The sequence below is a fragment of the Schistosoma haematobium genome, chromosome ZW (genome assembly GCF_000699445.3).
Source record: "Schistosoma haematobium chromosome ZW, whole genome shotgun sequence".
NCBI lineage: Eukaryota > Metazoa > Platyhelminthes > Trematoda > Strigeidida > Schistosomatidae > Schistosoma > Schistosoma haematobium.
The window spans coordinates 61571612-61594204 of NC_067195.1; the positions used below are offsets into that span (position 1 = coordinate 61571612).

A 22593-nucleotide genomic window follows, 5' to 3' on the forward strand; every position below is an offset into this window, starting at 1 on the left:
TTCACAGGCTAGAGAGGAACCAAACCTAACATATTTAGCTCTCATAACTCCCCTATACACTTAGACAGCTGAGATGAAGTTCAACGCTTTACACTTTTACCTCCTGTCAGTCTATGTTATGTAATTATTAACTGCCAAAGGCGGTAGCTGTCCTACATTCTACAAATATTCGAAAAAGTGCTTCTAACTAGGAGACATTATGTACCATGATCAAGTGCACAATCAGAGACTTATTAAAACGAAGAATAAGACGAATATTTTATTAATGTTATTGAAACCATGAAACAACCTAGGTTAAACACGCACTGAAAACTAGCAAGCTAGGGACAGATGTTTTGCCTTAGTATGAGACACTTCGACAGTGCACATCTATGACTCCACCCTGAATCAAACCTGGGGCTCTTAGTTCTTGAGGTAAACCTAAAGTTTAAAACCCTGTGACCTCATCCAGTTGTGGATATATCTATCATCAATCAGCCCGAGACACTTATTTGTCGTGTTTCATTGTATTTGCTTCACACCCGATAGAGATGAACTTAATTTACCATAGATTCTTACTCAAATTTCGGAAATTTAATCTCAAACCTAGTCATTATTACTGGAAAGTAAAAAACAAATTCGTTTAGAACTTCCTAAACACCGTATTGTGTGGTAAAATGTTCTATTTTTAGAATTATGAAATACATTTTTCCCTTTACTACAGTTACCGTCTCTTTTTATCCCACTTTTGTTAACTAGTCGAAGTTGCAGTCAAGGTTATTGACAGAACTAAATTTGATGAGAAAACTCGACGCTTACTTTCGCAAGAACTAACAAACATGGAACGTTTACATCATCCACACATAATTCGTGCATATGAAGCACATGAGGTATTACAACGTTGGCATTTAGTTATGGAATATGCGCCTAAAGGTGAACTTAATTCATATTTAAAACGATCTGGTCGATTGGATGAAAAAACATCAAAAAATTATTCTTCACAAATACTTTCAGCTCTTGATCACTTAGTAAGTTATTTAACTGATATATATATATATATATATATATATATATATATATATATGAAAAGAATAAGATAATGTTTTATTAACTGGACAATAGAAACAGCATAACTTAAATATTCAAATTATTTAATTGCAAATGTTAGGCTAGAACCTCAGTCATAGTTCTGTCCAAAACCACAAGAAATCTGTATCTATTTATTTTACCCATCAAAACTTTAAAAAAATTCATAGAACTTTATTCCTCGTTTTGTTGAAAATCATGGTTACCTCACAAAAATGACCAACCATTAAAATTCTCAACGTGAATCATCTCTCCACTTTTGAATTTTTGTACACGTTCCAGATTTATATCTTTGTTTAATCAGAATTGTTGAATTATTAGTTTGTTGATACTATTAATATTAATAGCTCTTTATAACTCACCAGACTTATTCACATGAATTTTCAAGTGTTTCTAACTTCAAATTATCATTTAGTAAAAATTTAATATGCAGATATCTGTACCATGAATTTCAACATCCTTGAGCTGATTTAATAGGAAATCTATTTCAGTACTTTGAGTATTCAGCCGTTGGATGCCACGTTGATGGTCTAGAGACTAGTCATTCGAGCGCAAGACTAATGGTCGTAGGTTCTGTTTTCGGATTAGGGTTTGTAGATGTTCACCGCTAATGAATCCTGTACTAGAACGAAAAGGACGTTCACACCTTCCAGATGGTGATCTAGCTAATATTAGTTCGTTATTTAAATCATTTGTTGTATAACCGATTTGCGTTGACTCTTCAACAACAAATTTTAAATAACATTATGAGATGAATGAAAGTTTAGAAGAGTCATTTAGGTAGTTGAGGTTGATCAACTAAAATCAGTGAACGTGGTTTTCTTGGGAATTTACACTGATCCACAAAGCGTACCTTCATTCGTGAAGAATATTGACTTTAAATTATTTCAGTTTATAGTTGTTTAAACCAAATGCAATCATCTTGCTTAGCACATTTAGTTTCTTTTTCATAAGTCATTTGGTATCACCAAGTTCTAATCAAGTTTATTTGAGTTTGTATCATATATCTGTTAAAATAAAAATAAATCTTGGAACCATTTGTTTAACAAGAATGTTCAGTCTTATTCTATAGAATGTCTTCACAGTTGAAGCAAACGTAATTGTCAGAATACTAAAATATTTCCAAACATTCCTGTTGTATTATGGAATGGCTTTTAAATATTACAGCCTCTTAACAATAATAATCGAAGACAACGTCGTACACTAATTTGACACTCATATTTATGTATTGATAAAAAGGTTTGTAGATTAGGTGAGTGTTTGTGATAATGCTGAGACCTCCAAGCTGAGTGATCGAATCCCATAGCTTCTGTTTTTATTCTGGACATAATCGGCATCCAATGCCATTCAACTTGTATTTGTTCATAGGGGCGAAAAAACTTCTTAGTTAAACGTCTCAGCCAAAAAACACTACTAAAAATGTATTTTTGTTAAGTACCATCAATAGGTCAGCTGTACCAATTGCCATCTAATCAGACGTTTGAATTATTACCCAATTGTCAGTATTTGTTTAAAAAACTGAGGTCATTATCCGCGAAAAATGTAGTATTTTTCTTCCCACCAGCAATTGTAACTCGATCGAAAGGGAATTGACATTCGTTATTAAGGGTTACGTCTGTTCTACTGTTAACAAACTACATTTTACTCTGACACTTTACCAGTAATTTTCTAGTTGACGTCTAGTTTCGAAGATTTATCTTGAGAGACGAAGAATTAGGAAGAAACTGAGCTAAGTAAGAAGAAACGTCACTTTTAGTCATTCATTCGGTACAAACTTTACCGAGTAATGTGAGCAACGCTGATAAATAACTAGAGAATTTAACAATTTTTAGGCATGAGGCCACAAAATATCCAGATTTAATAGAAAATCAAATTATCAATTTGATTTTTAGTTTCGATTTAGTACCCAGACTTAAAAAAGGAACATATACTTGAACAACAAGTTGAGCTAAACATGCCAATATTGCAATATAATTTACTCGCAAATTAATAAAGGCAGGCAGCTTCAAAAGGACACTAATTTATGATCTAGTCACATAAATAATAATATTTTCACGTATTACCGTTTTAAAATGGGACTTTTAAAAGCCTAAAAGTTTACAAATATGGAATAGATTGAAACAACAGTCGATATAACTTGTATTGTGAAAAACTAACATTTATCATCAACCAAATATTTTGAAAGCAGTATTTTTTTTTACCCAGTTTTTATTATGCAAAGACCTACAACTGAACAAGGTTTTTTCTTATTATCTTCATTTAAGTACTGCGTATAAGCTACACATCATAGTTTTATGTTTCAATTTCAGCGTATTTCCTTATTGCTTCTTAATAACTATTGAACTAGTTCATAAATTAAACTGTCAATCATATATATACATTAAGTTATACAAGCAATGTTCATCATTGTGACTTAATAAAATTACAATAATTCTAACTTGACTGATTATTTAAGTGTATTTAAATGTTAAGATGTAGATGATTTGTACACTTAATGAGTCTTCCACATAGTATTTGAAAATAATTGGAAATACTAATTAACTTTAAATTTTTATAGAGTTGATGTCTAGATTGAAATTCATATTCCTTTAGCCATTTAAAGGTGATACGTTTGATGGATTTTTGTTCTCTGCGCTCAGAGAACAAAAATCCATCAAAATCATCCACCTGAGCGACAAATCTTCATCATCTCAAAGGTGATAATTAAATAATAATATTTTTAATGTATCATAAAATGATTATGTATTTTGTGTTTTTTGTCTATTGACTACTTACAAGATAATACGAGTGCATACATAATTTCATACAATTTTTCCCACTTATAAATTTGACTAAAAATCAAGAACAGTAAATGTAGCAGGATAACATGAATTCATCATATTTCCTAGTTTCTCGTCAACTGCTTACGACTTAAACATAATAATATTAATCTTTAAACATCAGTATGTATACTTTATATCATAATATCGGAAGGGTTCTGATCAGTGAAGAATAATGAAAAGAGCAGTAAGTACGAAAGAATGATAAGAAATATTCATATGGTAATTGGCATGGGGTAAGCAACCCCATTCAATAGAAAACAACCATGCTAAAAAATCCAAAAAGAATAAACAAATTAAATCATTTAAACACTGTCCTCCGAGTTGAAGGTAGAGTTATGACGCCTCACCGTGAAAGCCATGATTCTTTGGAATTCACGAGGCCGATATCCCTTCTAACAACCAGAGCAACAATTAATATAGATACATGGAATATTCGGACAATATGGGAGACCGGAAGAACCGGTCAAATAATTGCGAGAATGAAGAGATACAACTTGACGGTGCTCGGAATAAATAATACCCATTGGACCAAATTTGGACAGAAAATGATAGATTCGGGAGAAATGCTGCTTTACTTTGGTCACGAGAAAGAGAGTACTCCACACACTCAGAGTTGTTTTGATGCTTATAGGACGAAAATTTCATGAACCCAAGATCGTCAAGGCATCTTTCAAAACAAAGAAGGAGGGAGTCATAATGAATGCTATCCAACGTTATGCACCCACCAATGATAGCAAGGATAATGATAAAGATCAGTTTTACAAAAGGTTTCAAATTCATAGTGAGGTGCACAGGAAACGACCTGACCATCCTGATAATAGACCTAAACGCCAAAGTGGGGATGGATAACGCCAGGTATGAAGATATCATGAGACAACATGGACTAACTGGGAGGAGAGAACGAGAATGATGACAGATTTGTAAATTTATGTGCACTCAACAAAATGGTTGTAGGCGGCACAATATTCCCCTACGAACGCATACACATAACTACATGGATCTCATCGAATCACACTACACAGAACCAGATCGATCATATTTGCGCCACTAAAACATTCAAATGGTCAATGGAAGCCGCGTTGGACAGGAGAGGAGTTGACATAGCCTTAGATCACCACTAGTTAATGGTTGCCAAGATAAAACTGAAGCTAAAAAACACTGGAAAACTGGAGAAACAGCATTACAAAGACTCAATACAGTTTTGTTTCGACATACTAACAAACTCAACAACAGATTACAAGCCTTACACGATCTACTCGAAGAAGATGAAACTACTATTAAAGACAATTGGAAAGTGATCAAAGAAACACTAACTCCAACGTGTTAGGAGGCTCTGAGCTGTAACCAGCATCATAATAAGAAGTAAATCTCTATGGAAACCCTGGATAGAATTCAAAACAGGAAGAACAAAACGACAGCAATCAACAACATTCGAACAACGGAAGAGAAAGACAAGGTACAAGCTGAATACACAGACGCAAACAATCAAGTGAAGAAGAGCATTAGAACTGACAAGTAGAAATATGTGAAAGATCTAGCAACAACAGCGGAAGAAGCTGCAACAGAAGGAAGTATCAAACAACTATGTGACACAATGAAAAAACTGACAGGAAACGTAGTCAACCAGAGAGACCGATCAAGGACAAACAAGGCAAGCTATCCACTAAGATTCAAACTTATCAGGACAGGGAAAGCAGATAAACCTGACAATATACCAGCTGAAGCACTGAAGTCAGACATAGAAGCAACTGCAAACATGTTACAAGTCCTATACATGAAGATTTGGAAGGAGGGACAAGTGCCGACGAACTGAAGAGAAGGATACCTCGTCAAGATACCAAAGAAAGGAGATCTAAGCAAATGTGGAAACTACAGAGGTATCACACTACTATGGGTACCAGGAAACGTTTTGTAAAGAGTATTGCTGAACTGGATGAAAGATTCAGTAGACACCGTACTTCGAGATCAACAGACCGGATTCCGTAAGGATCGGTTGTGCACAGACCGAATCACGACACTATGGATCATTGTTGAACAATCAATTAAATGAAACTCGTCACTATACATCAAATTCCTTGACTATGAGAAGGTGTTTGACAACGTGGACAGCTCGGATGTAACTAGACGATTTGGACTTCTCAGATGACCTAGTCCTTCTATCGCATACACACAAACAAATGACGGTCAAGAAAAACAGTGTAGCCAAATCCTCTGCATCAGAAGACCATAACATACACAAGGGAAAAAGCAAGATCCTCATAAACAGCACAGAGAACACCAACTCAATTATACTTGATGGGGAACTTCTGGAAGAAGTAGAAACTTTTACATATCCCGACAGACGATCTGCTGCAAACATAAGGTCAAGGAATGGCAAAACAAGGACAGAGTTTCCACAGTCGAAGAACATATACAACTCAAAACAACTGTCAACCAATATCAAAGTCACAGTCTTCAATGCGAACGTAAAGATAGTTCTACTGTATGGAGCTGAAACGTCGAGAACTACCACTACCATCATTATGAAATCACAAGTATTTATAAACAATTGTCTAAATAAGATACTGAATGTCCGTTGACTGGATACCATCAGCAACAGCCTACTGTGAGAGTAAGCAAGTAATTAAGTGACAGTTATGTAACTCTTTAAAAAATCAACTGAGTACAGATCAAATAAGAATTGAGAATTAATAACTAGTGTCACGAAAAGAAGAATTGTGTAATAAACATTTATGAATGAGCTCATCACTGTGAGACAAGATTGACAACTGAATCTTTTGGGATACACAAATTTGATTTAATTTGTTTTATGGCGATTACTTTCCTACACCATAGTAAATTTGACTTTTTTATCAGTTATCTAAAAGGAATTTGATACATGAACGACATGGCCTTTCTCAGATAGATCGTTCTGATGAAAACGTGTTGTCCTCTTAGTCTAAGCTTCTGTAAAATTTGTTGAACGTTGCAGACCCTAACCCTCCTCTACATTAATTTTTCTCGCTTTAATTAATTGCATACATCCTAACGACTAAATGTGAGGTTTCGTATCAGAGAAGCAATTGTCAAGTAAATTATTTATACTGCATGTAGCATTAGGATAAAACAATACATGTATGTGTATACAACATGAATAAAAGATCCAAAGTATCTCTTTATTAACTGTTTACATAAAAATAAAAGAATTAAAATTAGGGAAAATATTTACCACCTACAACTGAACATCAGCAGAACATTGTAATAATAATGCGATGCGCTAAAAATGAAAATATGGATAGTACTCCGAATACATTATTCAAGCAGCAGAATGTTTTGGATAATATTTTATGTCTTAATGCAACATTTTGTTTCGTATTAACTAAAAGTGACGAAACTCATCAGTAACTTGAATAACTAAAATCTATAGACATTGAATCCAATGATTTTCTTTGAAAATTTGTTACAAAACTTAGTCTTATCCTCTTACACTGAGCAATTAGGGATTACACTTTACATTAGAAATTACTTCAAGCATGTATATAAACACATATAACCCAGTGTTCCGAGTAGTCATCCTAGTTGAAAGATTTTAACATCTACTCTCCTAATAATCATTGATATTAAATAACACTTAAAGATAATAAGTAAATGTGTACTTATCTGTCCACCCGTCCAACAATTTTTCAAACTACCCACAATTAGAAGCAAATCCAGAAATTGAACATTCTGTCGATTTCAAACAGTTTATCGACACAATAATTACTAAATTTAACAACATATTATTACTTGCCTCACAACAACCGATCAACATCCAATACGAAAATGCATGTAAATAATTTCTAAGAAGAGGAAGTTCAGAGTAAAACATTTCATTTCCATATTCACGATTTCCACTCAACATCTAGTGAACAAATTCACAGACTTGAGTGATTTCAGACACTGTTAATAATCAGTTCGAAGGTATATTATCTCGTCGACAATGTCATGCTAAAATCATTGGATCTCCTGACAAAGATTACCTAGAAATGTGATTCATTCGGTTTGATCTGAAGTGCGATTGTGTGTATATACCACTGAGAGTCTGATACTGGGAAAAAACAACTCTCTTATGGTTTCACATGTTTATTCATTGTTTCACCACATTTAACCCATGATGTAAACTACGAATGAATGACAGATGAAGTAGAGATAAACTAAATTTCTATCCGTGATTTTCAATCTGTTAGTTAGTTAGTTAGTTAGTTTGAAAACGGATTCTCTCACGTATGATAGCATTTATTCCCCACTCCTCACAATTCTCACAATCATAGTTTATTTGTGTTTATTAACCAATAAGTATTTAGAATCATATCAGAATTAGTGAAGCACAAACTGTATGTCAGTCAGTCATAGGCGAAATTGTACTTGAAATGAACATGTATCAGTTGAAGTCGCTGCATGTTATATTGGCGCATCCATATGTGAGAAACAAATGAAATACAATAATAATATTTGATTCAGGTAAAATTTAAACACTCAAGATATCGTTTGACGGTTACTATAGGGTTGGAAAACTCAAAGGTATTGAATGATATAAAACTGCAGATTTACAGGTCAAAGATGAATGAATGTGAACATGTCGTTATTTTTGTGATATGTCGTCCATCGTATTCAGTTATAGATTACAATCATCCCCTCGGATCCAAAATTGCAAGTTTAAACCCAGAAATGTTTGAATGATGTAGAACATTTATAGCTTATTTGGATGCTTTCGGTATTCTTAAATTTTCCTATGTACACGGTTTAATTGAGGAGCTGTAACTATCACTCCAGGCAACATCATCAGCGCTCAGTTACAAATGGGTTTCAGTTTGATACTAAGTGACTTCACGAACTTACCTATATCTTCATTTCATGGTTTTATTTTTTCGTTAGCTTACTACTAAATTAATAAATATGCACGGTTGAATAAGATTATGGTTACGCTTGGGTATTACATGACCAAACCATCTGGAAGTTTATATAACTGCCAACAGGTGTTTCACTATTTAGAGTTATTACAAGTGATTTATGCTTTCTCTGATAACCTTTTTAAATAATTTAAAGTTGCCATGTTTAGTGAAGTTTATCCTACATACTTCAATTTAGTTCGGCATTCAACAAATGAACTGTATACGTTTATGATGAGATATGTTTCATTTCCCACGCTTGAAATTCTAATCTAATAAATACCGTTATAACGAGGTCTTTTCTTTACATAACTTATTAGTTTCTATCAACTTATTTATTTCGTATCGATTAATATATACATAAATATTAGCACTCTAAAACAAACCGTATGGTTTGCTCATACATTTGGACGCGTATAGTGATCTTTTCATCTAAACATTTAAATAAAATGCGTAATAATGTCTATGAACAACGTTGAATGCGCATTGTTGTTTTATTTACAGATAAATCTTAAATAAATACTGAAGTTTACATAACCTGACGTGTAGATACGCAATTTATACTCCTATTTCCTATATTCAAGCCTATTATTACATTGAGTAACAAATTAAATTTCAGTGTGCTTCAACTGAAAACAAAAAGTTATTGATCTATGAAAAGTTTTATTTTCACTTTTTTTATAACTATCAAAATTAATGAGAATAGTATATATATGAAACAGAAAATGAGGTCAGTTACACTCATCAATAAAATGTTTCATTTACAAAATATGAGCCACTTAAACAGATAGACACATATACATATGATATTAATTCTTTAGTGTTAGAGAGTTTAAAACAAATATATTATTCAAATACACCGTGACTTTCCTGTTTCTCAGTTATAGCATTTTGAAATTTATAACCTACCGAAAAATGTGATTAACAGGGATGAGGTAAAGTGGTTTTTTGCTTAGAGGATAGGTGATTTTATGGAAATGAAATCCGGTAAAGAATCTATAGAAATCAAGAAAAGCTAGACTTGGAAACTGAAAAATGGCGTTTCAAACGCAAATGCACAAAATCGTATGAATGAAATTAACGTGAATGTAAATGAAATTTCTTTTACTTTTGTGTAAGGTGATTAATCACATTTCTTTTAACTGTTAAACTTGGCAACTAACCTAGAATAGAAGTAGTAAATAGATGATCTACCACATTGCACAAAAATTATTCACATTATCGAAATATGCATTTACGGAGATCAATTCATTTTAATTTCATTTTTTTTCTGTTAAAAATATCTAACAGTTTTTTTAATATTATGACAAAACATGTATTTCAGTCTTCTTGTGAAAATACATACGTTGTTTCATGCTAACATATATAAGTCAATAAAATAACACAGTTAAGATAGCTTAAAACAAATACTTTATATATATATATATATATATATATATATATATATATATAGAGAGAGAGAGAGAGAGAGAGCATCTTTCGGGCCTAATAATCCTTCTCACTATGATCTTATCTAAAAAATAAATGAGAAATACTAAAGACACCTGATTTTCTAATCTGTTTGGAACAACTTGATATTTTTTAAACTCTATAATCATGTTTATTTTATAGTCAACTAATTAATGATGCAAGTATATTAAACATTTCATCTATACGCATCTCATGAAAAATTTTTCGATCTTATGCTCAATTATTCTGAAAAACGCATAAACCAAAATCAACTTTTCTGTATATCATTTGCATGTTTACTTAGAAACTTGGAGTATTGTAGAAAATTGTTAGACATTAATAAAAACATCTGTAAAATATTGTTATCGACAACCTTTATAAACTTTCTAAATGACCCGATTCTTAATCTATTTATATAAATGTTCACTAATATGAAAGTCTCTTTGGATGGCTGTTAGTTTATATATTTATCTGTAGAATTTTGCGGTAGCGTTTAACATTATATTCATAATGTATTTCGAAATGTCAACTGAATCCATTATATGTATATTGCACAAATTCACACATTTATTAGCATAGATGATACATTCGAACCTATGGTCTTTTAATCTGCGAAGTCCATAAGGTCTACCAAGCTGAACGTCTTTTGAATTTTTTTTAGTGTAGAGGCTTCAAATTATATTCAGAACACTTGACAGGAAATAGCTTACCTTAATGAAGACCAAAATCTAGATAGTTCAGTCTGATTATGAAACCCTGGTAACTAAATCTTTTTTAGTATAGATGTTTGGAACAAACTTGACGAATATCTCTAGCTATCAGATGAAGACAAATAGGAAAAAGTAAGTAAATGAGAAAATTAGACGGAAATCTTTTACATAGTCAAAAACATGACTACTTCGATACTGGCTAGTCTAATTACTTGACCCTTTTAGATGACTATCTTATGCTAGTGTCTTGAATACTCCTTTAAAATATTAATACAATTCCACAGATATGAATAATAATTTCGATCCGTTTGATTAGACATGTATCATGAACAATAATAAACGAAACTTATTTCCTTAAAAATCGATTTAGTTATCATTTCACTACATCTGTGTAGGTATATATATCCAATCTACAAAAATTCAAGACTTCGCAAAAAACTGAGACACAATTAAGTCATGAGAACGTGTTAAATATATAATTTGCCTGACAAGCACACAATTTAAGGTTTCTAAAACTAATTTCAAAAGATTAGGACACAGATGTTATTCATGTCAAAATATTTCTCATTCATTGCATTACACTTGTTTGATCTCAGCATACGTTGTTCGACACATTCCTTCAAGTCTTTCCGACTCCAGATTTTCAGCTGCCTCATGGTTCTTTGCTATTCCTGAAGTCGAAAGTCCACCAGAATCATGTGTAAAAATGATTTCGCCGAATTCAGCTAATCCAAAATTTTGACAGTGAGCAAAATAATTTGATCAGTAGTGTAGATCAGCAGTCCTGCTCGTTTTAAGCGGTTCTTACACTTTACGTGGCCCTTGCTGAAATGCTTGATACATTCAAAAAGTCGTTTTTTCGTTGAGTAACGTTCTTCAACGATCCTTAACATTTCATGAATTTTCTTTGAAATTTTTCCAATTCCACGGAAATCTTGATCAAATTAGTACACGTTTTTGCATGACAAATTAAGTAGATATTTTGTTGATGAAAATTTTAGAGTAATCAAAGTGAATAATGTTCAAAAAAAGTTTGTTGTTTAAATGTTTAAAAGGTACTAAAGTTACTAGTCAAAATGAAGACCATTGGAACACTGATCAACAAGAAAAATTTGCTTTTTTCCAACTGATTAAAACAACATGATGAGTAATAACCGAAGGTTTTTCTAACATCTTAAGAATATTAGATTGAATGATCGCAGTTAGGTATTTAGATTATAATTAAAAGTTTGATGTCTTAATTAAGGGTTGTAAAACTCCAAAATTTTGGTTCACAGATCCACTATGAAGGTTTTACCAACCAATGTTCTCTTCTAGTAAAATCGCTTCAAGCAAGATTACTTTATCGGAAATTTTTAAGTCTCCAAAAAAAATTTACAGTCAACTTCAACCGACTAATATATTGCATCCTCTCTCCATTTATATTTCTATATATAAACTACTCAACAACGAGCATTCATTCACTTGATCTTTAGTGTTTAATAAAGAAATATTAATCAACTTGATGAAATATCTGCGAATAATTATATTTGCCATAGAAATTCAAATTTTGGTACAATTAAATTAAAATCAACTATATAATTTATTGAAAAATATTGATAAGCTCCGTGTGCAAACATTTTTTTATACGAATATCCATTAGCCTTTTTAGATTTTCATTATTTTGTTTAGAGTTGGCACAAATTGTTTTTAATCTCCGCTATCAACTTATCACTTATGCTGTCAATACATTTTACACTTCTGTCGTCTTTAATCTCCATTGTGTAGTTTTACCCTAATTTCAAACCACGCATAAATACTGTGCTTGTTTTTTTCTGCTCTCAAAATTTCAAAACTGTTTATCACCAACCGATATCAGTTTCTTCAGATTCCTTATCTTATGGATTACGCTCACACACACGTCTAAGCTACAGATACTGTGAATGTAATTCTGTTTGTATCAGCTTATGTAACCATATGGTTTTGTTTTACTTTGATAACTCTAAGTCCCGTTTCATAACTATTCTTACTACATGATATTAGCTAGTTGATTACTAATCCAATATGCAGTTTATTGCTTGAAGTGATTGTTTTATTCTTATGCATACATATATTCCGATTAGGCGTTTTTGATCAAACGATTTTAAGTGTTCAATGAGAAAAAAAGCTTTATTAGCTATGAAACAGCCGTTTTTAAGACATGCCCTTAACAGATTGTTGTATTTTTAAAATGTTTTCTAGCATTTCACAGTAATGATATTACACTGGAAAATGACAAGGTTAATAACTCAACTATGCAAAACTATTCCTAATAATTCATTACCTTATGATAAGTGCTAATCGAAATAGCGGTTATCGATTTGAAATTAACTTTTCCTGACGTCATACATAACATTTGACTGAGTGATAAATAAAGTTTCATCATTAATTATCAATACATCATTTTGATAAATTGTATTTTTCTTTCATTTTGATAAAAATACAGCACAATAATGGTGTGGTTCATCGAGATCTAAAGGCGGAGAATGTTTTCATCGTCAGCAACATGTATGTTAAACTTGGTGATTTTGGCTTTTCTAAATGTGTGGCTCCAGATGCTGCCTTGACAACGTTCTGTGGCTCTCCGCCATACGCTGCTCCTGAGTTATTTGTTGCGGATTCTTACACAGGACCAGCTGTGGATCTTTGGGCTCTTGGTGTTCTCTTATTTTATATGGTGACTGGAAGTTTGCCTTTTAAAGCGGATAGTTTACACAAAATTAAACGTTTAATCCTATCAGGTGATTACCGAATCCCAGCCTATGTTTCAAATGATTGTCAAACATTAATCTCAGGATTATTGGCGACTAATGTTGAACGCAGATATACCGTATCTCAGGCGAAAAGTTCCAAATGGTTCAGTGATATTGACTGGCAGCATCTAATGAAACATAAAGATCCAACTCCTGATGAGATTGATGATGCATCTGCTCGGTATCTATTGAAAAAATGGTGGGATGTAGACTCTTATGAATTAGATAAAGCATTAAGTGAAGGCCCTAAAAACAAACTAACTGGTATTTATCGTATTCTTCGTAGTAAAGGTTTACAATACAAGAAAGATCCTACCTTACCTGATCAAAAATATAAAAATAAACGAGGTCGAGTTAAACGTAATGGTTCTTGTAGTACCGGTAAAAATAAACCACGACCAGCTAGTGTATCACATAAAGAATTAACAACTGTTGATTTGAGAGATCAAAAATCTATAAAAAATGGTGAAAACTCTACACGAACTTGCAACATTTTGTAAAAAAAAATAATGTATAATTCATTTTCATTTTATTCTTCATTCATTCATTTGTTTTTTTAACTGTAAAAATTTTTTATTTCATTTTCTGTTTGTTTATATTATTTTCTCTATAATAATTTCGGATGGAATACAGGTTAAAATGGATTATTTTTTGTAGTCTTTAGCATCACATCACCATGTTACTATTTCTCTGATACATTTTTTTCTTCTCAAAATGTATTATCAATAACTTTTCACCACTTTGGTTCAACTTCACTGATTATTTGCATGATGTAAGATGTTGTTATAATAATAATAATAATAACAATAATAATAATAATAATAAACCCATTTCTAGTTTAAATATAAACTTATATCACATGTCTTTCTACTGTTGGTATTATTTGCACTGCCTAATATCATGTTTCTTATTTTAACTTATTGTTTGTTTGTTTTTGTTTTTTTCAATCATTGTTTTATTTTCAAATCAATTAGAAAAGAAAACCTAATTTCTATTGTTTTCATTAAATTTGATTGTTTCATGTATGTTTATTTCCATTCAATTTACTGAATATTTCAATAAATAATTAATCATTTCTATTGTTCAAATTTCTATTCATTATTATACAAATTACATACATATAATTAAACTAATTTATTGTATTACATGATGATTGGCTGTGAAATAATGATTATTCTCTGATTGGTTGTGCGATTGGTAGATCGATTGATTAATCAATCTATCGATTAAATGTGCTTTTTTTTTATAAACAAAAATATTATTATACATAATATTGTGATTCATTTAGTTAACTGACCTAATTAAACACCTAATTCCTTGATTAATTCATCATTTATTTGCAATATATTTATTAGTTTATTTTTAACTTTATTTTTCTCTTTCAGGTTCTTTCTTGTGGTTTAACTTTTTATGATTATTATTATTATTAGTTGATTTCATTGTATATTTTCTAAAAGAAAAGTTTCTTTCATCTGTAATATTATCTTTTCTATTGGGTTATTCTATGAATCAAACTTCATAATGAATATATTATTACTATTATTTTTTATTTGCAATACTTACATATGTTGATTAATCAAAATAGTTAAACTTTATTAATCTCCTTAATTAGTGATTTTCACTCTTCCTTTTAAAATTATTATCAATAAAAGAAGTTGAAAATACATGTAAAGATGAAATCGACATGTAAACTTCTTGTATGTAAACTTGCAGATAATCAATTGATTAATCACTTAAATTATCCTGTGTACTTATATTTGATTAAACTGGTTAAATGGAAGGAACCATAAGAATGTTGTCTATCTCTGTATCACTAATTATTAATAACGAATATGATACTTGATACTATTTTACAGTAAAATGATGGGAAATATAAAAACAAATATTTTTTTTTTATTACTTTAATCTCAATTATTGTATTTTCTCTTTTCTTATTTTAATCGATCTATTATTTTTGTTTTCTTTTGTTTTGTTTTTCGTTTATTTTCTAAATTTCTTATCCTGGTGTTGTTTCATTGTGTATTGTTTAGATAAAAGACCGACTGAAGTGAAATCTCATTCTTAATACTCTTTTTATAAACTATTTATACTTTTTGTTATATATTACAAATTAAATGGAATTGTTTTCCTACTGAATAGAATAATTGTATTTGATTTTATGTAGAATATATAAATGACAGAATAGAAAAATAAACAATTTTGTTGACCTTCTTAAAATCGTCCCGCAAATCTTTTGAGACTGTTTTTTTTGCCTTCCATGAGCAAGAAAGTTAATTCTAGTTAATTAAATTTCATCACTTAATAGATTTAGAGAAAAATCATTTAAACCTCTCTTGTAATATTATTTGACATTGTTGATAAACCTTTGCTTTTCAAGAAAAAAGCTAACAAATTATTAAGTGTTATTGGTCAAGTAAAAATCTGTGGATGTATGCGATTGAAGTTTAAGGATTGACATAATTCTTACTAAGATTACATTGTAAAGTTGATTTTTATATGTTCATCACTGTGTACTCAACACTCTTAGTTTAACAAAATGCAATTCCAGTTAACTCTGATCAATATCTTTCAATATCTTAGTTGAAAACATTACTACTAACCAGTTGGTTTGTTTATAATTATATACATAGTTTTCAGACGAAAGTTAGTGTGATGTATTAACCTTTAAATTTGGTTAAATATATTTATACTTATCATTTGTAGTAAAACTACAAGGACGAGTAACATGCTGTTGTAAAAATCGATCAATTGTGAATAAAAAGCGCTCAACACGTTAAGTGTCGTTTGTTGCTCAAATGCCATAAATAAAATAATTCTATACGAGTTCAGTCTCTATGCAAATTAGTAGAGTTTTAGGAAACAACCTGAATGATATAGGTTTGAAAGCTTGTATAAACAAGTGTTGACATTGTTAAACTGTTTTTAAAAAACATGTGCATGAAAAATTTCACCCTAGAAAACTCATGCCTAGAGAACTATATGAATAACCTGAAGAACTTATCATACTGGATACATTCACTATCAAAAGTGAACTTCACCAATTTTCTAATTCACATAAACAGTGTGAAGAAAAATTAAAGGTTGTAAAGCTCTTTGCTAGAATGTAAGTTATGTTTCATTGATTAGCTTACCTTTTTATGTTTCCCTGTAGCAAACTGTCTCACAATGTTTTAAACTTCGTATAAAATAAAAGTTGAGACGTGATAACATTCATTGGATATATTTTAACCACAGTGCAGTTTCATTGAGTAAATAAATATTGGTTATATTGTTTGATTAATTTTAACAACGATTATAGTAAGGCATAATGAATTATTGTTTTTACTTTTTATTTTTCGAACCCTATTGAATCTAAAGGATGAATCACATGTAGAACTTCAGTACAAAAACTAATGCAGATACCTTTTTGTGAAAGATTCTTTATGTGTATCCGGCTAGATGTATGCAATAAGCCGATACCTTACAAACCTGGATTCCATTGGAATATTTAAAATGAAATATACAAATTCTTGAACCGGTTTCAATAAAAATAATACATTTTATGATAATGTAAAAACCATAGCACTTAACTTTTACTTGAATTGTTTTTTCCATCATTGTTTCTTTATTTAATTAGCTCTGTTAACATTGAGTGCACGATCAATCAACTGTTGATTTATAAGTATAAATATAAACTTTCAGATTGTTATTAATTTAATTTGAATGGGATAACCTTGTCATTATTAAATGAAGGAAACTAATTATAATTATCAAAAACCTTCCTTGATGAAACCCAAACTTATTTCTTAGTGAGACATTTTGATCTAAATCCAACGGGTCTCCAACTTGCTTTTTTGCATTTCAGATCACTCTGAATCACAATATGACTACAAAAACTTTTACTTTTGCTGCGTGTTGTACCATATAGAGCAATAAATATTCATTAAATTGACCAGAATTAAAGCGTCCATTCAAAAAAATCCGAATTATGATAAGTCCAACACCATTATAACGGCAATTTGTATCGGCTCATATAATTTACTGGTTCACTTAACGATTTCTGCTAACACTATTCAGAGGAGTTACTTGCCATTTTTAAATTAAACATTTTGTCGATTATAAATAAAAATAATATATTTGTAATATCCCAATGAGTAGAAAATTGAATTTTTCTGACGTTTCGTGGCTTAGTGTAAGTCACTTCTTCATTTATAACAATCAACCCAATGCTCAATTTATTCGAAATTTTGTCGATTGCTTAGAGTAGCTAACTTTAAATTCATCTTCATATTGCTTCAAACATGGACCGGTTGCTTCATCTCAAATAGTTTATCGACACAATAATTACTAAATTTAACAACATATTATTACTTGCCTCACAACAACCGATCAACATCCAATACGAAAATGCATGTAAATAATTTCTAAGAAGAGGAAGTTCAGAGTAAAACATTTCATTTCCATATTCACGATTTCCACTCAACATCTAGTGAACAAATTCACAGACTTGAGTGATTTCAGACACTGTTAATAATCAGTTCGAAGGTATATTATCTCGTCGACAATGTCATGCTAAAATCATTGGATCTCCTGACAAAGATTACCTAGAAATGTGATTCATTCGGTTTGATCTGAAGTGCGATTGTGTGTATATACCACTGAGAGTCTGATACTGGGAAAAAACAACTCTCTTATGGTTTCACATGTTTATTCATTGTTTCACCACATTTAACCCATGATGTAAACTACGAATGAATGACAGATGAAGTAGAGATAAACTAAATTTCTATCCGTGATTTTCAATCTGTTAGTTAGTTAGTTAGTTAGTTAGTTAGTTTGAAAACGGATTCTCTCACGTATGATAGCATTTATTCCCCACTCCTCACAATTCTCACAATCATAGTTTATTTGTGTTTATTAACCAATAAGTATTTAGAATCATATCAGAATTAGTGAAGCACAAACTGTATGTCAGTCAGTCATAGGCGAAATTGTTGTTGCTGTTTCCTTTAGTAAATTTATACACTGTTGTTTTTTTTTTTCTTTTTTGACAGAATACCAGCTTCTCCCTATTATTTTTGTTTTCTTGATAATATTTTCGTTACAAAGTGCATTATACCAAATTTTAACATCTTTCATAAGAAGGTAGTAAGGAATTCATCTTTTTATCAGTAACTAGATACTGAACTTCTATGTTACTATATATATTCTCTTATTTTGAATTGTCAGAATCATAAATTCAGTTATAAATAATCATTCAATTATATCAATTATATATCTGATATACTACTTAAAACTAAACATTTAAAGTTGAGTTCACTATTTACCAATTCTTAATGTTTAACTCTCACTGTGAACCATTCTGAATCAAACATTAAGTATATATATATATATATATATATATATAATTAGTGGTAATAACATGTATGAAATAAATTGTAGTAAAGTATATTGATTTTCAAATTTTAGAAATAATTTCTACTTCACTACAACTTTTTTTTTATCTACCTGTTTGAACACAATGTATCCATTTATTTAATCAAAATATGTGTATTGAATATGAATAAAATGCTCTTTTTTTTATTCCAAGCCTACATATTTACAAACATGTATGATTTGATTAAATTATTCAAATTGTATTAAATTGAGCATGTGAAGTAACGTTGGTTACAACAAAACATTATATGAAGAGTAATGTCTAATAGGCTAATACGCAGACAAGCAAAATAAATTAATATTTTTCTACTGATGAATGTGTATTAGCTCATCTTATTTTAATCAGTCTGTTAGCATATAATCTAATGAAAACCTAATTTTTTAATTTAAAAAAAAGAATGATATGTAGCCAAATTTAGGCAGTGGGAATTGTTACAATTAAGTGTTTTCATATTGTATAAACGGCTAGTATTTAAGTCATGAAAATTGGTTTATCCTATGATACACAGGAGCTTCGGTCTTCATAAGTACTAAATAATTTTATAAAACTAAATTTAGTACCATTAAATCTTGTTTGATTATTGGGTTATACATAGTGTTTAAGTTAATTACTCAATCCACTTGTACTGTATGTAACTGTTAGTGGTGAATGGTATCAACTTCTAGTCTTTTATAATTGTCTGATAATTGGGATTTATTATTTTTTTAATATATGAGCTCAGTTACACGTAATTATTCTTATACGATATTTCGAACACATTAAACGTAAACCATTTGACTTAAAGCTTAACAAACTAAATTACTTCCAGACGGAAACATTAAACAAATCCATTGGAGAAATGACGTATTAAATGTTTTGAATCACTTCGACTAACACTTAATGAATTTCGTAAATGATATACTTACATTAAACAAAGTATCAATTGATGCTAACTTTTACCAGCTCAGTATATTCAAATTTATCTGTTGATTGGGCATTTAAAACAATATATCTCATTGTATACTCTGATGTCGTTTTGATTAGATGTAAAACAGTGTTCGTTACATAAATAAATACTCATCTGTTGTCCTGAATTCTTCTTGTCATTGAGTCATATCAATCTTGTTCCATTGAAGAGGTAGGAAGTATTAGACCTTCCTTGATTACAAAGAACAGGCTTATCATCAGGAATATCAGCATTTTTCATGTCATTAAAATAATTTCCATATTACTTTCTAAGACTATTATTTTTTCGAAATAAATGCACATAGTATTTTTTATCTAAATAACATATACAGTGATATTGGTTATGTCCAGAGTATTTTACTTTATGCACTGGAACCTTTCAAGTCACTAGACTTTAATCTTATCAAGCTTAATATATTTGGTAACTTTATTTTCATCATGTAATGATTTATAATATTTTTTTATTACAGAGATTAATTAAGACAAGCTTTGGAGAATAATGTATCAAGTTTACACTGCGTGAAACACAACCATTGCAAATTACGCTTCTTCTACTGCTCATCAACGTTTGAGACCTCAGCTATTGAATGACGAGAGATATTAGTAAAAACTACACTTCATGTTTAGCCTATGTGATCATTTCGAAATCTGGATGTGTATTTTTCGTGATTTCTTATAAAAAATCTAGTTATTTGTTGATATTTCTGAGTACAAGAATGACATTCTGCAAACACTTTTGTAAATATTTTGATTGTAAAGTTGATCACACTAGAGTTATGATTAAACTATAATTCTCACTGCTGATGTAATAAAAATTAAATTTCTCTGTGACTAACCCTTTTGATTTTCAAGTATTTTTCAATAAGTATGGTTAGAAACTGATGTATATAAGATAGAATTATTTTCTGTTACATTTTTTTATCAACTGAGCCAGTTCGTTCAATATGATTATCATGACTTTTCTTCTCACTTTGAATTTAGGGTTTTTTGTTAAGTGAAGTAATTTTTCGCTATAAAAATGATAATTGATCATAAATTGTTTGTTTTTAAATAATAATGAGTTATTAATTTAGTGGAAATTCACACAAGTTTAGGAAAGAGTAATTAGGAAAAAATTAGAATAAATAGTAGCAATCGTTATTAATAGACTTGTGTTAAAAATATTTTATTCAAAGCAACCTTTTTTATTGAGATCACGAACCTATTCATGTTAAACCACCATTGAAAACTTGAAAGTATTGAACGGCTGTTTCGTCCTAGTATGGGACTACTTAGCAGTGAGCATCCATGATCCTATACACAGGACCCGAAACTAGGACCCTCAGTCTTGCGCGCAAACGCTTAACCTTTAGATCACTGATTCGGCCTACGGCAGTGTCAATATCCAAACTCAACCGATCCACGAGCCACGAATCTTGCCTGTGGGACCATAGGTGAGCAATACTGAGGAGTCCCATATTACGACAAAACAGTCCTTCAGTACCTTCAGGTTTTTAGTGGTGGCCTAACATTGACCGATTTATGATCTCAATGAAATTCTAACGATCACCATAACCCTATGCTAATAAAAGGGATTCATTAAGGAACAAAAGTAAAAAAGAGAAGTCGTTTAGACTGAATAAAGGATTTGTGAAAAATGCATTTTGTCAACGTCATGGTAGTTGATTTATCATTAGAAGGAATAAATTCTGGAAAATAGTGACCATAATATAGCTTTTCACAAACTTTGACAAATAAATAGAATTTTATGAAAGTTATACAGCTGGGCTGTGTGTAATTGTAAATATTCAGGGTCTTAAAACTCTTCTCACATAAATTAAAAAGTTTTTCATCAGTTTTTAGGCTACATTTACATAACACCATTGGTGATCGGTCCCAATACATTTTGTTGATACGTCCAGAGTATAACAGACTTAAGCAGAAACGATGGAAATACTGCAAAATAATAACAAAAGTAATCATTAACGACGAATTAAAACATGAATTTTGTAAGTCACACCTGATCATTTGTTTTATTTGATTCGTGGCATTTTAGTAACTGATCATCACCAAATATGTCTTTTACACTATATGGTATCAAATCTATAACAGTAGATGCTTAGTAATCTTTATTTGGTGGAATTTTCTAGAATAGTATATGTAATTTAGGGCGTATTTTAACTTGGCATCGGAATGATTCTGCTCCTGGATGAACGCTTGTTTTTTTATGAATACATAATAAAAAAAGAATATATTAAGCGATTCTGAAATAGTTACATCTTTTTCTGGTTGACAGTTAATGCTGTATACTTGATGGTTATAATTTGCTCAAAAGAAAGTGAACAGTAGAACGCATAGAATGTACTTGCACATAGATAATAGCAAAGGAAACTTAAATCAGAAGTTGAGATGGATGTTAGAATTGAGTCAGTTTCTTTGGAAACTAAGAGACTTTTATGTTCATTACTGATTATGATTGAAATAATGGATTAACTGCATCATTGGTTCAACATTCTTCAAGTTGCACTA

At 30.6% G+C, this 22593-nt stretch overlaps 1 protein-coding gene across 1 annotated transcript in view; it reads left to right on the top strand.

The window, feature by feature from the left end:
• The window catches only part of NIM1_1 (G2-specific protein kinase nim-1), a 51821-nt gene extending 30725 nt beyond the window's left edge, over positions 1-21096 (top strand). Inside the window, exons 3-5 of the mRNA XM_051211967.1 lie at positions 739-1007; positions 13418-16827; positions 20556-21096. Of these exons, the coding sequence (XP_051072097.1) occupies positions 739-1007; positions 13418-14224 (1076 nt within the window). The 3' untranslated portion in view covers positions 14225-16827; positions 20556-21096. The remainder of the gene's footprint in view (positions 1-738; positions 1008-13417; positions 16828-20555) is intronic.
• Positions 21097-22593: the final 1497 nt, after the last annotated feature.